The sequence below is a fragment of the Aegilops tauschii genome, chromosome 1 (genome assembly GCF_002575655.3).
Source record: "Aegilops tauschii subsp. strangulata cultivar AL8/78 chromosome 1, Aet v6.0, whole genome shotgun sequence".
In the NCBI taxonomy this organism is placed as follows: domain Eukaryota; kingdom Viridiplantae; phylum Streptophyta; class Magnoliopsida; order Poales; family Poaceae; genus Aegilops; species Aegilops tauschii.
Window position 1 is genome coordinate 7,367,221 of NC_053035.3, and position 14,375 is coordinate 7,381,595.

General features: G+C 41.5%; 2 protein-coding genes across 2 annotated transcripts; both read right to left on the bottom strand.

The window, feature by feature from the left end:
• Positions 1-173: 173 nt before the first annotated feature.
• Positions 174-1,038, bottom strand: LOC109757806 (defensin Tm-AMP-D1.2). The gene is made up of 2 exons (XM_020316639.4): positions 758-1,038; positions 174-653 (listed from the first exon to the last, which is right to left on the bottom strand). The coding sequence occupies exons 1-2, from the start codon at positions 825-827 to the stop codon at positions 475-477; spliced, it is 249 nt and encodes an 82-aa protein (XP_020172228.1). The 5' UTR covers positions 828-1,038; the 3' UTR covers positions 174-474.
• A 10,418-nt stretch (positions 1,039-11,456) lies between these two features.
• LOC109757811 (defensin Tk-AMP-D2) lies at positions 11,457-12,184 on the bottom strand. Its single transcript, XM_020316646.4, has 2 exons — positions 11,940-12,184; positions 11,457-11,842 (listed from the first exon to the last, which is right to left on the bottom strand). Exons 1-2 carry the CDS (start codon positions 12,013-12,015, stop codon positions 11,664-11,666), a joined length of 255 nt encoding a protein of 84 aa, XP_020172235.1. The 5' UTR covers positions 12,016-12,184; the 3' UTR covers positions 11,457-11,663.
• Between the last annotated feature and the right edge of the window lie 2,191 nt (positions 12,185-14,375).

Genomic DNA, 14,375 nt, shown 5'->3' on the forward strand with positions numbered 1-14,375 from the left:
ATCTTTTGTTAGAAAATTGCCATGTTTGTCAACATCGCCTTAACTAAAGTTGCCATGAAAAGAATTCGGATTAGCATGCTTAAATTCCGAACGTTTGGGACTTATTGAGTTCCTTATTATTAGGTAAAGGTAAAGATAAAGATTATTTTAGAGATGCTTTGTACGGAATCGGGTGAACGTAATAGATCTGATCCTTTTGAAAAGAAAAAAGAGACGAGCCAACTAAGTGACTGAATCCAACACAACACAGAGACACAGAGAGAAGCAACATGCATCATTAACCGCACAAACTAATTGAAGCCGCAAACACGCCGGAGCCACGACCGATCTTCACCCAAACCACATGCATGGATGCATGCGTGCATGCATGCAGATGAAGAGGCAACATCGATGGAGCTCCTTTTATTTCTGGTCAATCCTAAGATCGACCGGCACGGAAGACACGAACGAACAGGCGCCGACGGAGGCGGAAGCTCAGCAGTCCCGCTCGCAGTAGCACTTGCGCTCGACGTAGTGCGTGTTGCACTGGCCGCGGGGGAACTTCTCGGTGCGGCACACGCTGGCGCAGTTGGTGTCGCTGAAGCAGGCGCCCTTGAACTTGTGGCTCTGCGACTGGCACGTCCGGGCCTCCGCCGTCTTCATCGTCCCCATCTCTGCTTGCAAGGCAACCACAGCCCACAATAAGTAAGTGCCGGTGAGTAGAGTAGTACAGATCTATGCTCGCTTGCAGGAAAGGAGCTCGGCGGACGTAACGTACCTGTGGCGACGAGGAGCAGGACGAGGAGGAGGACGGCGGGCGCGGCGGCCATGGGACGGGGGGACGCCATCACTCTCTGCTCTTGCTTGCCTGCCTCACCGGAGATGCTAGGCCGTGCTGCTAGCTGTGTTTAATTAGCTAAGCAAAGCGAAGGTGGAGTGAACACAAGACGAGGGAGAGGTTTATATAGATCAGTGAGATTCTCAGTGGTGTGGTGGTGGACGGGTATGTAGAGTAGGTGGTTCCACGTTGCCATGGCAGGTGTCCAAGAAGTTACTCGAAGCATATGCATGCCGACATGGGAGTGAGTGGAGGTGTCGGCAGCGTAGATGCTCAAGGCACGAGCAGCGAGGCGATGCTTTTGCCTGCGCCAACTTTACTTTACCTGCCTGCCTCCCCCTAGCCTACTCACTTAACTTGCTGTGAATGTGAATGTGAATGTGATCGAGAGGCACATGAACGGACAGGGCCCCGTGCATGCAGATCGCACTCGCGCTCGCGCCCTATCTATTCAGAAGCGCTCCGAATCAGTAGTGACTTAACATATGAGCGCCCTTTATTTTAACACGTTGGCTCATCATGTTATCATTTATTTTTCTTCCCACCTTCGCTTCGCTGATGATGGTCGCGATGTCCACGCGATCACAATGCACTCGACGTGGTAAATCTCAAGGCTGAGCTTGCCACTGTACGCCATACTTGTCATTATGTTGCGTAAGGGAATGTTTAAATCTTTGAAACAAATCTCATCGACCATGAACTACTCCCAACGCCTAGACATATAAAGACTTCCGAAAAACTAATCAAATCCTAGACATAAAGACTTTTGAATCGCTGAACATTTTTTCAAATCGACAAACATTTCTTTTGAATTTTTGGATTTTCTCAAGAAAATCATGAACATTTTTTGAAATGCATGAACAGCTTTTAAATTCATGATCATTTTTTACTCAACAAAAATTTCTGAATAGATGAAATTTTTAAAAAAATTGAGAAACAAATTTTAAATTTTGTGTTTTTATTTCTTTGAAATTTTTCCTTCATGGATATTTTTTTTCAGATTCCCGAATAAGTTTTGAATATAAGAACATTTTTTTCAAAATCATGAACATGATTTTATTTCCCGACCATTTTTTCCAAATCGTGATTTTTTTTATTAATTTGTGAACAGTTTTGGAAACCAAAACATTTTTTAATGCGAGAAAATTTTATGATTTCCTTAACACTTTATGAATTCGCATACATTTTATGATTTCTCAAACATATTTTTGAAAACTCGCACTAAAAATTCAGAAATCCCGAATTAGTTTAAAGAAGGAAGAAAAGGCAAAGAAAAACGAAATGGAAAACAACAGGGGAGTCAAGCTCTTACATGGGCCGGCCCATGCCACTGAGGTGCTCATGCATCTGTTGTTTACATTTGTATCACATCTATAAAATTACAACGTCTAAAAAAACTATAAAATTACGAAGCACGATGGCGACTTGGGAAAGAAAAACCGAAACGTTTTCTTCACTTACGGGTAGCATAGTGGGTAATTTATAGCAATTTTGAGGGTATGTTTTTGGACGGACGGGCAGAAGCAATAGCTCCTTTATTATTATTAGGTAAATAAGTGATGACTATAAGAGCAATATAATACAGCCAACAGTGAGAGCGGCGATAGCGTGCTCGGGCACGCGCGCTCCTGGTATGAGAGCGAATGGAGCAAGGTCACGTGGCTGGTGGCAGTTATGACTGATGGAAATGCAGATTCGTATTAGCGCGATAAATGGCAGATACACCGTAGTGGCACCGTATACTCGACTTGACGGAATGATGCATTGCCATGAAGGAATTCCACCATGATGTACGGGTGGACTGGTGGTACAGGTCCTACAGAACGAGGTGTCCAACAAAGGGGTGGGGCCATTTAATACCATACCTCAGGTTGACTGGACTTTTTTCTGTATACCCTCCCTCTGATGCTTACTGAAGAATCAATTACATTTTTATAGCTTGCCTCCTGGTCGTTAATTACATTCGGCGCAGATTCATATATAAATTTTGAAAAAATGATACGAGCCAGCCTTACAATTTGTATTTCGGGTACGTTTGATTACATTTCCAGTGTGTTCGTTAACTCTATGTTAATTCAGCTGGCACACGCTCAATACCTACCTGTCAGTAGCAAGGAAAGAAAGGAAAACCATTATACAAAAAATAGAGTGATAGCCGCTGCACCACCTGGTAGTTTCTGTCAATAGTGGAGAAAGACGTTACTTATACTCTTTAGAAGAATAATTGATTTGGAACCAAAACGCTGCATCAAGGTTTGAACAAGTGTTTTTGTCTTCTTGATTTTGGTATTTTTCATTAGATTGAAAAAATTGAAGTGATATTTTATTTTGGATTCGAACTCAAGAGTGTCGCACGTGTCCGGCAGTAGCCACTGCACCACATGCTATTTCTGGTTAATGTTATGTAATGCTATATATATTTAATCCAGAAAATTGTCTTCAATCTAAAATGTGTGTTGCACGGGTTTACTGTGTGAGTGCTTCTCTCATCACCATTTTTCCTGGTCGATAGGTTATGGAAAATTCCGTGAGCCCATTTTTTAGAAGATGCTCATATGCAGATGTTTTCACATAACAACTTTTGTCCAAGTGATAGGGTGTGAACCATAACGGCTCATATGCAAAAAAGTATTGATGGAGAGTTAACGACAATGACATAAATGTACTCAAAAGTATCTGAAACACAAGTTGTAGGATCGATTTATGTCAATTTCAAGTTTATGTATATATGTGTACATCCTATGCAAGTTTATGTATTAAAATTCTACCTAACGAGAGTGGCGTTTTGGCACATGGGAGCATATGCTCCTGGATTTTAAATTGTGTTTAAACATATTTTGAAATGTAACAAAATTCTGACAAAATGATTCTCGCGTACATCTTGACATTCTAAGTGCATACAAACTCGTTTCGTAGAAAACCAACAATTTTTGTGTCACATGCATAAAAGACAAAATTTAGTGTTAAAAAAAGGATTTTCATGAGACTTTTTTTGTCTTTTTTACACAAGGCGTATAAAATGTCGGTTTTTCATGAAACTTGGCGTTCGCACATACAATGTTGAGATGTGCGTGTCAAATTTGTGTTCGGATTTTTTTGACATTTTGAAATATATTTTTTGATGGCAGGATCATATACTCCCATGTGCCAAAGGGAATTTCTACCTAACTAACTCCTTATTGAACAGCAGGTGAAAACAACAACGTAAAAAGGTGTAAGGGTTGTTTGGTTCCTTGCCACACTTTGCACACCTCACCTTAGACAAGTTTGACCAAATTAGGTGGGTGTTTGGTTCTAGCCACACCTAAGACAATTCTTTTATGGGTAGTAAGCCCTCCATGTCGTAGACATAAAAGGTGTGGCAACATTCCCTAAGGCAAGCCAAAATGTGGCTATGAATTTGAGCAACTTAAGTAAGGCAAGTGTGCGAAAAATAATATGGCAATATGTGGAAAAAATAGTCACAATCAAAACAGGCCAGTAATGTTTCTAGTTATTCTGCGCGGATATCTTTTTCTTGAAAATATGTTGGCGAAGACTGATATCCATGCAACGGTGAGGGAGAATGCATTCTTATGCGACGCATGGTCAGCCACAAGTACGGGGTTTGTAACCATGAAAAATAGGGCACGATATTTTGGCAACATGTGCATTATTGGTTTCATGAGTACAAGCATTACACGTCCTATAATTTAGATGTGATCCATGATCGCAATGAGAAGTCGTTGCTGCATCGGTGGTACACTACTTTGAAATTCCTCATGAAGTTTTCCAACGCGATTTCACAAGTGGAAGAAGGTGGCTACTGGTCGCGATGTACTATCAGATAGAGAGCTAACCCTTCACATTTATTCACTGTTGGATAAAACTCAAAGGCCAGCCCATCTAAGAGAGCATGTGGTGATGAAGAAGGTCATACTCAAGGAGGTAAAGTTTGAGATAAAGGTCACTTACGAGGACCAAGGAGTATGTTTGAATTTGAGATCGATGAATTTAAAAAACTTGTAGAACATCCAATGTTTTTATTTGTGATTTAAATGTATGATTAAATTGCTATTGCTCAATGACTGCATGCTGGACATTTGAATAGTTGTATTCTTCTTATTTTTTAAAAAGAGGCGGACATTTGGAAGCGGTATATTGTCTCTCGGGTGTATATGCACACATGGGTGAACAGTAGAATAATTGGAATAGTTTTTCAAATCCTTTTTTTGGTGATGCGATATGCTCATGTACATGAAGTCCGTGCCAAATTTTGTAGAGTTTAGACATTTTAGTAGCTCTCAGTAAAGAAGACAAATTTCGGGCCTATGAGAAACTTTTGAAAACAACACTTTTCGGATCTCATTTTTTTTCATGAGCTCCTCAAATGTCATTTAGCCACGAAATTTTTCATGCACCCGGCGCACTGAATCATCCTGGATTCAAATTTTGTTCAGTTTTATTGAATTATTTTTGCTATTTTTTATTTTATTGTTCACCGGGTGCAGATGAGCTTGGGCACCAAATTAAATGTCCAGCAAACAGTTGATGTATATGGTTCAACGTCTGGGTCTACTAGCGCTATCCATTGACACATTTGAACGGTGTCTGCGGACGGACATTTAGTGTGTTCATTTTGATGGACATCGCTTGGAGGCCTAATTATTCTCTTCTTCTTTTTTTGCGGTGGAGGCCTAATTATTCATCGGCACACAAGTACATTTGTTAACATAAAGTGCTCCAGTTTCCGGATGTAGTATGGCATATAAGCCAGCGCTGGGAGCTCCAGTTATCGGAATCCTCGAGGGTATATGGTCTTCAGCAAATCGGCCATGCTCGTCGCGCAGCTGAAAAAATCTCTATTCTTCTTCTTTTTTCAGGGGAATCTCTACCATAGTCGCTTCCTTGAAAGTTGCATGATTTTTCTGCAAATCCAAAAAATGTGGGGCTATCGACGAACAACCCGCCGGGCGTCAGTCACGGATACCATTTTGACCGAACAAGCAGGCTGGTACAGGACACCGCAGCTCTCACGTACCTGGCGGAAAGCTCCGCATGTGGGTCCGCTCTTTACCTATATGGTAGGGAATACTTAATTTGCGTCTGTGCTATACACCCCATAATACCTGACACATCCCGCATCCCCATGCAAACGTGCGCTTCTCGATTTCGGGAGCGAGCGAGCTCGTCCGCTCATGTGAATTACCGAGCCAGCAGTTGGCTATACTATTAACCATGCTTTAAGTACTAGGAAAACAATTAATACTAATCCGTCGACTAGCTGCAGGTAGGTTTGTAACAGTGGTTTTACTGTGAACACGCGGCCGGCCGGCGGGCTGACAGACAAACTGTAGGTATGCAGACCCAAATTCAATAGGATGAAATTGTAGTCAGTACACCAATAAACCATTGCTATGACTCTAGCAGCATCCCATGAACCATAGCAATAGCACCATGCACATATGTGAACTAGGAACAATAATGAACAGACCAGCACAACCACTCAAACCCTAAACATTAGGGAAATTCCTAGTCTAGGAAATACACAGCACATGAGTATAAATTCATGTACACAACAATCATCAGCAGTACCAATAAACCATGAACAACACTACCATCATGCCACCTAAAGCAACCAAGGGCTTCACGGAGAGGAGGAGGAGGAGCAGCTGACCTAGCAGTGATGTAGCCAATGGAGCAGCATATCACCGCACCAGTTTTGGAAGAGCGCGTCATCTTGCCGCCGTCCTAGCACGGCGAGGGAGCAGCACCGCACCAATGGCGGAGTTGGACGAGGATGGAGGGTTGGCCGGATCCAAATCAGCGACCGAAGGGAGGGGCTGTGGGCGGCGACATCGGTGGAGGAGGAGGACCTCGACGGCAGGCTAGCTAGCTCTTGCGCGCACGGAATGAACGCACGTACAGACGATGGCGGCACTGTCATCAGCACTATGAGGGTTGCCGCATCTCCGCTCGATGGGGCGGTGTAGGTGGGTGCGGTGGGATCTCGCCAAATCCACCATGGGGAAACGCAATACTCGCTGGAGGTGGGTGTGGCGGGAGCTCACACTGGCCGCTGTTGGAGGAGGAGGCGTCGACGACTTGCGGAGTTGGTGAAGAGAGAGACGAGCGGCGGGGCAGAGGAAGAGGACGACTGGCAAGGAACATAGAGGATAAGGTGTGTTTTAAGCTGTTGGGCTGCGGCGCGAAACATTTTGGCCTTTTGGACGGCGGCACGAGATTTGACAAAGGAAAAAGTCCAAAACAAACCTTCAATTTATAGGCGAAAGCTAAATTAAATCCTGAACTCTCAATCCCTGAAATCAGCACACCAAACTCTCTAATCCCGGTCTATTTTAAACCTTGACAGAACACAGCCGGGATTTGCTGAATTGGGCCGGCCCAGTAGCGCAGTTGCTCGTGCGCGCACTAATCTGGTCTTTTTCTTAGTTTCTTCCTTTTTCGTTTTCTTTTCTTTTTTCATTTTTACACATGTCTTTTTTTTCTCAGTACCCAATGTACATTTTTAGCGCACACATTAAATATTTTTGGATAAACTTTTGATATTTTCAAATACATTATGTACATTTATAAATTACATGTTTTCAAAACTTTTTGAATACATGGTAATATTTTTTCAACTACATGTTTTACATTTTCTTAATGACAATAAACATTTTATAAAACTACACAACACTCTTTTACGTGGTTCAACATTTTTAAATTTGCATACACTTTTTTCAAGGACATGCCACATATATTCTGTTAAGGTTATGATACATTTTTTTACATCATGCAAACATTTTTTTACACTTGTAAACACATTCTTTTAAAAATGACACAAACACATTTTTTGGAACTCATGATCATTCTTGAAATGTTACATTTTTTTGAATCACAAAAATATTATTATACATTGCATAAACATTTGGATTGGCCCGTAGATTTTTTAAAACTTGTGATATTTTTTAGATGTTACAAAATATTTTCAGGTTTCAGAAAATGTTTATGTATCAAAACGTGTCCGCACTAAAATTTTGTTCAGGTTGCAGAAAAAAAATTGTTTCAAAAAGTTCTTGCACTTTAAAATTTTGTTCAGGTTTCAGGAAATGTTTATAAAGGTGTTTGCTTTTTCAAAGTTGTTGCTTTTTTTAAAAGTATTCGAAATTTTCAAAAAGTTCTTGCACTATAAAATGTTCAACGATTTCATAAATAAATACGTAATTTTGAAAATACGAAATATTTTTCATAGCATGTGAAAAACTGTTGGAACTGAACATTTTTTGATAAATGTGATTTTTTTGAATCGTGAACAGTTTTTTAAAATGCTAATAGAGTTGATTTTGTGTGAAATACGAAATTCCAAACAGTTTTGAAAAACACAAAACGAATTGAATTTGTGCGAAAAATATAAAACAGAAACTTTTGAACAATTTTAGAAATATGCGAACATTTTTTAAACCTCACGAATTCTTATTGTGTTATAGTGGGCCGGCCCAAATTCTAGTCCGTGAGAGTAGCTAGAATCCCGGCCGGCATTGTAGTCTTCCCAGCGTGCCAAACAGGTCTAAGATCCAAAATAGACCGGGATTACAAGTTCAGAGTGCCAATTTCCAGGATTCAAAGTTCAAGGTTTGATTTAGCTTTTGTCTACAACTTCAAGGTTTATTTTGGACTTTTTCCTTTGAAAAATTAAGTGGCCCAGACCAATAAAGCAGCGATGTTGTGGCGTGCCTTTTAACCCAGATGCCATTAGTAATTCTTGTCTCTTTTTTTTTGCTTTTTCATATAGGCTTGTCTAATTGCTGATGGCGTGAAACAGGCCAGCAATATACCTATTACTGGTGGTATGGAAAAAAGTTACACGTCACCACTAAATTGATGGATCCCAAATAGCAGTGGCATGGATTTTGCGTGACACGCCATCAGTAATGACATAGTGGTGACGTACCAAATATGTCGACGGCACCACTATTTGAAAAAAATGGTGACGGCGTGTATTGAAAATGGCGCGCCACCGATTAAACTTGTGGGTAACCCTTTTTCCACTAGTGTTTATATGCAATTCTATATTATTTTTGGAAACTAACCTATTAACCCAGTGTGCCAGTTTCTATTTTTTTTCCTACTTTATTGTTTTGCAGAAAGACCATCTCAAACGAAGTCCAAACACGATGAAACTTTACGTTGATTTTTTCTGGACCAAAAGGGACCCTTAAAGCTTCGGAGGGAGACTAAACGCCGCACAAGAAGAGCACAAACTCACACAGTGAAGCCCCGGGGGGGGGGGGGTGCGTTTGAGCTTGTGCCCCCCTTGCAACTCCGTTTGACCTAATTCCAAGCCCATAATTTCCCTAAAATTCAGAAACCACTAGAGTGAGACCCGAAAACAATTATTTCGCTACCGCAAGGCTCTGTTCTTTCGCGATCCCATCTGGAGGCCTCCGGTGATACTCCATCGAAGCATGAATGAACCACCGGGAGCTCGTATGAGAGTTGGTTTAACTGCCCTAACTATGGCAGAATATTTCCAAGGTATTCTCCCCAATCTCTCCCTTTCGGTCAGACAGCACTGGTCAATAGGATCGATCAATCCAGGTGGGCCTCTAAATCAACCGTGCTGCAACTCCAATGATGTGTGAGTAGTTCCTCACAGGACCTATGGGTCCATAGTAGTAGCTAGATGACTCTGTCTCGTTATGATCTTCAATACAATGTTCTTTTTGGAGATCGATATGATGTAATCCTTTTATGTTGTGTGTTTGTTGGGATCCGGTGAATTGTGGGTTTATGATCAGATTATTCATTGAAAGTAACTGAGTTATATTCTGAACTTTATTATGTGTGATTGTTATAGGTTTGTAATGTTTTCCGATCTATGAGTTATGTTTGGCCAAGTTGATGATTAGGTCTTCAGTGGAAATGGTGCATAGTAGTAGGTTCAATTTTACGGTGTCCTCACCTCGTGACATAAAGGGTAGCGACGTACGTATTTGTATTGTTGCTACTAAGATAAAATGACGGGGTTCGATCATATTAATTGATCTTATTTTGTCTAAATTATGTCATCATACCTAATGCATTACTCTGTTTGTCATGAACTTAATACCTATAGAGACAAGCATAGAAGCGCTCTCGAAGTGGATTAATAGTAGTAGATGCAGAATCATTTCGGTCTACTCGTCACAGACGTAATGCTTATGTACTGATCATGCCATGAATAATATCATAACTATGCGTTATTTTATGAATTGTCCAACAGTAATTTGTTCACCCACCTCATCGTTATGCTTATGAGAGAGATGCCTCTAATGAAAGCTATGACCCCAGGTCCATTTAAATCATATTATTAAATCCTGAAATACCTTATTGCAATTTATTTAGTTTTACTTTACTTCTTAATTTGTATATCTTCTATTATCAGATTTGATCCTTGTAATTAATGAGTATAAGGGGATTGACAACCCTCTTGTCCGTGTTGGGTATAAGTATTTACTATTCTGTGTGTAGATACTGCTAAAAGTCTAAAAGTCGTTTCTGTGAATCTTCTGTTGGTTGGATAAACATCGGTTCTTTGCTGGGAAATATTTTCTGTTACTGTAATACTTCACCTTTCCTCTTCAGAAAATTCTAACACATTTCGCAAGTAGCACTGCCTACGAGGAGCACAGAATCTTTTGTTGGTTGGGTAAACCTCGGTTCTTTGCTGGGAAATATTTTCTGTTATTGTAATACTTCACCTTTCCTTTTCAGGAAATTCTAACACATTTCGCAAGTAGCACTGCCTACGAGGAGCACAGAGGTTGGACAAACCTCGGTTATTTGCTGAGAAAAATTTTCTGTTACTGTAATACTTCACCTTTCCTCTTCAGGAAATTCTAACACATTTCGCAAGTAGCACTGCCTACGCGACGAGGCTGGCGAGGCAATGTTCGGCAGGACCGTGACAAGGCAGACATCGCCGGCTCCGCCGAGACCATACTTCATCACCACAATCACGAAGCCAACACGTCCGCGGGCATAGTTGATAACGAGAAAGAGTAGTGCACAGTAGATCACCGCCGCTCTGGTCTCAGAAAGACTACTCCTTCTCTCCTTCCATATCATCAGCCAATTAGTCGCTTGACTGCGACATGGAGGCAGACAACTTCAGTTCCCGAGCCTCGAGGCGGAGCCGGAGAAAACAAAACTTCAGTTCTCGGAGCTAATGTGGAGGTTACCGAGGCTATACCTTGTTCCATTAAAACACTCAAGGGGTTATACGATATATCGGGTGTAGAAGTAGGCCACCCCAAGAAGGAGAAGAGCGTAAAGCTCAAATATGATTGAAGGCGAATGCTAAGGAGAAGAAGAGGATTGAGTCAAAAGAAAAAGCTATTTTGGGGAGCCGGAGAAAACAAAACTTCAATTCTCGGAGCTAATGGCCGGATACGGGACTGGGCGCCAATGATCATTTAGTTATGGTTTAGAATAAAGCTTTGTTCAAAGTGAATTTTTCACGTTTAAATAAAATCCGGCCATGTTGATATGAACCCAGACTTGTTTAAATGAATTCCGTCTGATTAGTTCGAATTGTTGTCAAAATATATACGGCTATGGTTGGATGGCTGCCTCCCGCATTCCTAACTCGCCGATTTTCAGCACAAGACAACAAAGAGGAGAGAAGCCACATACATCAGTGGTCAGTGGTATCGTTATTACTAGTACAGTAGTACTCGTATACATTAACCGCGCAAACTAATTGAAGCCGCAAACACGGCGACGTATCGCTGCAGTAGGCCCAGGACCGATCTTCACCTCAGACACGAAGCAACTTTATTTCTGGTCATCCGCAGATCAACACGGAAGGCACAAAGAAGAAAGCTCAGCAGTCCCGCTCGCAGTAGCACTTGCGCTCGACGTGGTGCGTGTTGCACTGGCCGCGGGGAAAGTTCTCGGTGCGGCACACGGTTGCGCAGTTGCTGTCGCTGAAGCAGGGGCCCTTGAACTTGTGGCTCTGCGACTCGCACGTCCGGGCCTCCGCGGTCTTCGTCGTCCCCATCTCTGCAATGCAACACCACGGTAAGTAATTAAGCGAGCGCCGGTGATTAATTACTGTTCACATATGCTCGCTGGGAGGAAGGAAGCTCGGCGGACGCACCTGTGGCGACGAGGAGGAGCAGGATGAGGAGGACGGCCGGTACGGCGGCCATGCCCATGCGACGAGGGGATGCCATCTCTCTTCTGCACTTGCTCTCTTGCTTCACCCGAGTGTTAAATCCGAGCTCTCTGCTGCTGCTGCTGCTGCAGCGTGGCCTGGGTGTGTTAATTAACGAAGCAAAAGAGAAGGAGTTTATATAGGCAGGGAGAGAGAGAGAGAGAGATCAGTGTCGGTGGTGGTCGATGGGTGTTGAGAGCTGCTTTAAGCTTTGGGTGCTGGCGCGCTACGTGGTGGTAGTAGAGGAGCGGCGGCCAATATATACTTCCACGTTGCCATGGCAGGTGTCCAAGGATCCCCTCCATGCATGCATGCATGGCGACATGTGCTACGTGAGTGAGTGGAGGTGTCGGCAGGAGACGACGCTTCTGCGTGCGGCGCGGCGTGCAGGACTCGTGATTTGTGCCAACTTTACTTCACTTGCCCGCCGCCTAGCTTAGTCACTTCACTTGTTGCGACGAGAGAGGCATATCGAGGCGGTGCTCCCAATGCTTCAATGTGCACAAGGCAAAATTTGTATGTTTCAATTTTTTTTTTTGAGAATTTAATGCATGTTCACAAGACATGTGTCCATGGCCTCTAAGAAATTTAGATCCAAACTCAAACTACACATTGAGAAACAAAAAAGACAAATTTATATGAATAATGGGACAAGAAGACAAAAGGAAAAATGTCATTGTTCATATCAGGAATTTTCTTTTTTGATTCTCAATGTATATTTCGAGTTTGGATCAGAAATTTAAAAGGATTGTATACAAATGTCTTATGAACATTTTTTATTTTTATAGAACTTTTTTGAACCGTCTATAATTGACTTTTTTTTAGAAATTGAAGCATCGCCAAATCATTGGGCTCAAAAATAGATAGATAGATAGATAATAGATAGGGGCACAATTCTATGGTCGTGATGGAGAATGGGCGTTTAAGGCTTTATACTTTGGGCTCAAAAATAGATAGATAGATAGATAGATAGATAATACACATGTTGTCATGCGTGCTTGCCATGTGTGCAAGTATACACAATGCATGCGAGTACTCTACTTAATCAACTTTTTATACTGTTTTCATGGGATCACCCACTGTATAAGAACAGGACATTTATTGCACTCAGACTATTTTACTCTTTCATCTCAAGGCCCATCCACGCATATTTTTAGTCTGATTCTAAATTTGTAACACTTTCAACTTTTGAACCAATGATCCGATTTAGAATCGGTTTACAGGTTCGTGTTCATGACATTTAAATCTATAAAACAAGATCAAACTTGAACATGTTCAAATTAAAATCTGGTATCATAACGAAACTTATGTGAAATGTGATATGTTACGACAATGAAACTGAAGTGAACCAATAATAAAAACATGCAAAATATAATGTAATAAACCATAATAAAACTTACATCAAATCCGAGATGAAATATAGACGAATTGTGGAATGAAACAATAACGGAAACATGCAAAGGGAAATGTATGAATAACTACTGAAAATGTGTAAAATTGCGATGATATGAAACTGATACTATATAGAAAATATGTGAGAGAACACTTTTAGTGTCCAACCAAACTATGAAAATATTTCAACGAACTGATATTAAATTTATTTGTAAACTGCGAAAATAGAAATTAAACCTAAATGAAATAGTACTGAAATCCGAAATGGAAAAGTAGCGAAACCATGTAATAAAAAACGAAACATGTAAAAATACGGTAAAACACATATTTAATAGTTTCATATGTTTCATTATGGTTTCATAATTTGAATTTGATTTTTTTTCAAAGGCGTTCAAAATTGAACTTGTTTTCAAGATTTAAATATCATAAATACTAATATTCACACGTTCTTTTTCCGAGAGTACACCTAGGCGTACCATATTTTTATAGAAGGCAGAAGTTGAATTACAAGACACTACAACTTGTTGCGAACAACAAGTGTAGCAAGAACTCGATCCACACCCGAGCTAATGAAAAGATTAGCCACCAAAATAAGTACAAACACAACGCAAAGGGCCTATCCTAAACCAATCATCTAGCCGCGTCACGCAAACGCCAAACACTACAAGGAGCAACAACTTCAGCCACCCATACTTTGCCAACGCACTGTCCACCCTTGAATGCCTAAGAGGAGACGGCGAGTGGATAACAGGACTCGGTCGGACCGGGAAAATCCATCCTCGTGGAGCACCTATAGTTGTGTACTTAGCGCCCACGAAGATCAACTCGAACCAGCGGCAAGCACCGGAGAACCACCTCACAGGACCATTAAGCCAAGTCTCCACCCTAGATTCTCTCAACAGAGTAACGACGCCAAACGCCGCCATCGCTGGTCCTCCAATGGACCAAGACTTTCGCTCGGAGACCCCAACCCGGTCAAGAAAGGGA

Bases quoted from the DNA above. Each gene is read 5' to 3' on its own strand.
- LOC109757806 (XM_020316639.4), bottom strand. From the start codon at position 827: ATGGCGTCCCCCCGTCCCATGGCCGCCGCGCCCGCCGTCCTCCTCCTC. The intron at 654-757 runs GTACGTTACGTC...CCTTGCAAGCAG, and splicing joins CCTGCTCCTCGTCGCCACAG to AGATGGGGACGATGAAGACG.
- LOC109757811 (XM_020316646.4), bottom strand. From the start codon at position 12,015: ATGGCATCCCCTCGTCGCATGGGCATGGCCGCCGTACCGGCCGTCCTC. The intron at 11,843-11,939 runs GTGCGTCCGCCG...GTTGCATTGCAG, and splicing joins GCTCCTCCTCGTCGCCACAG to AGATGGGGACGACGAAGACC.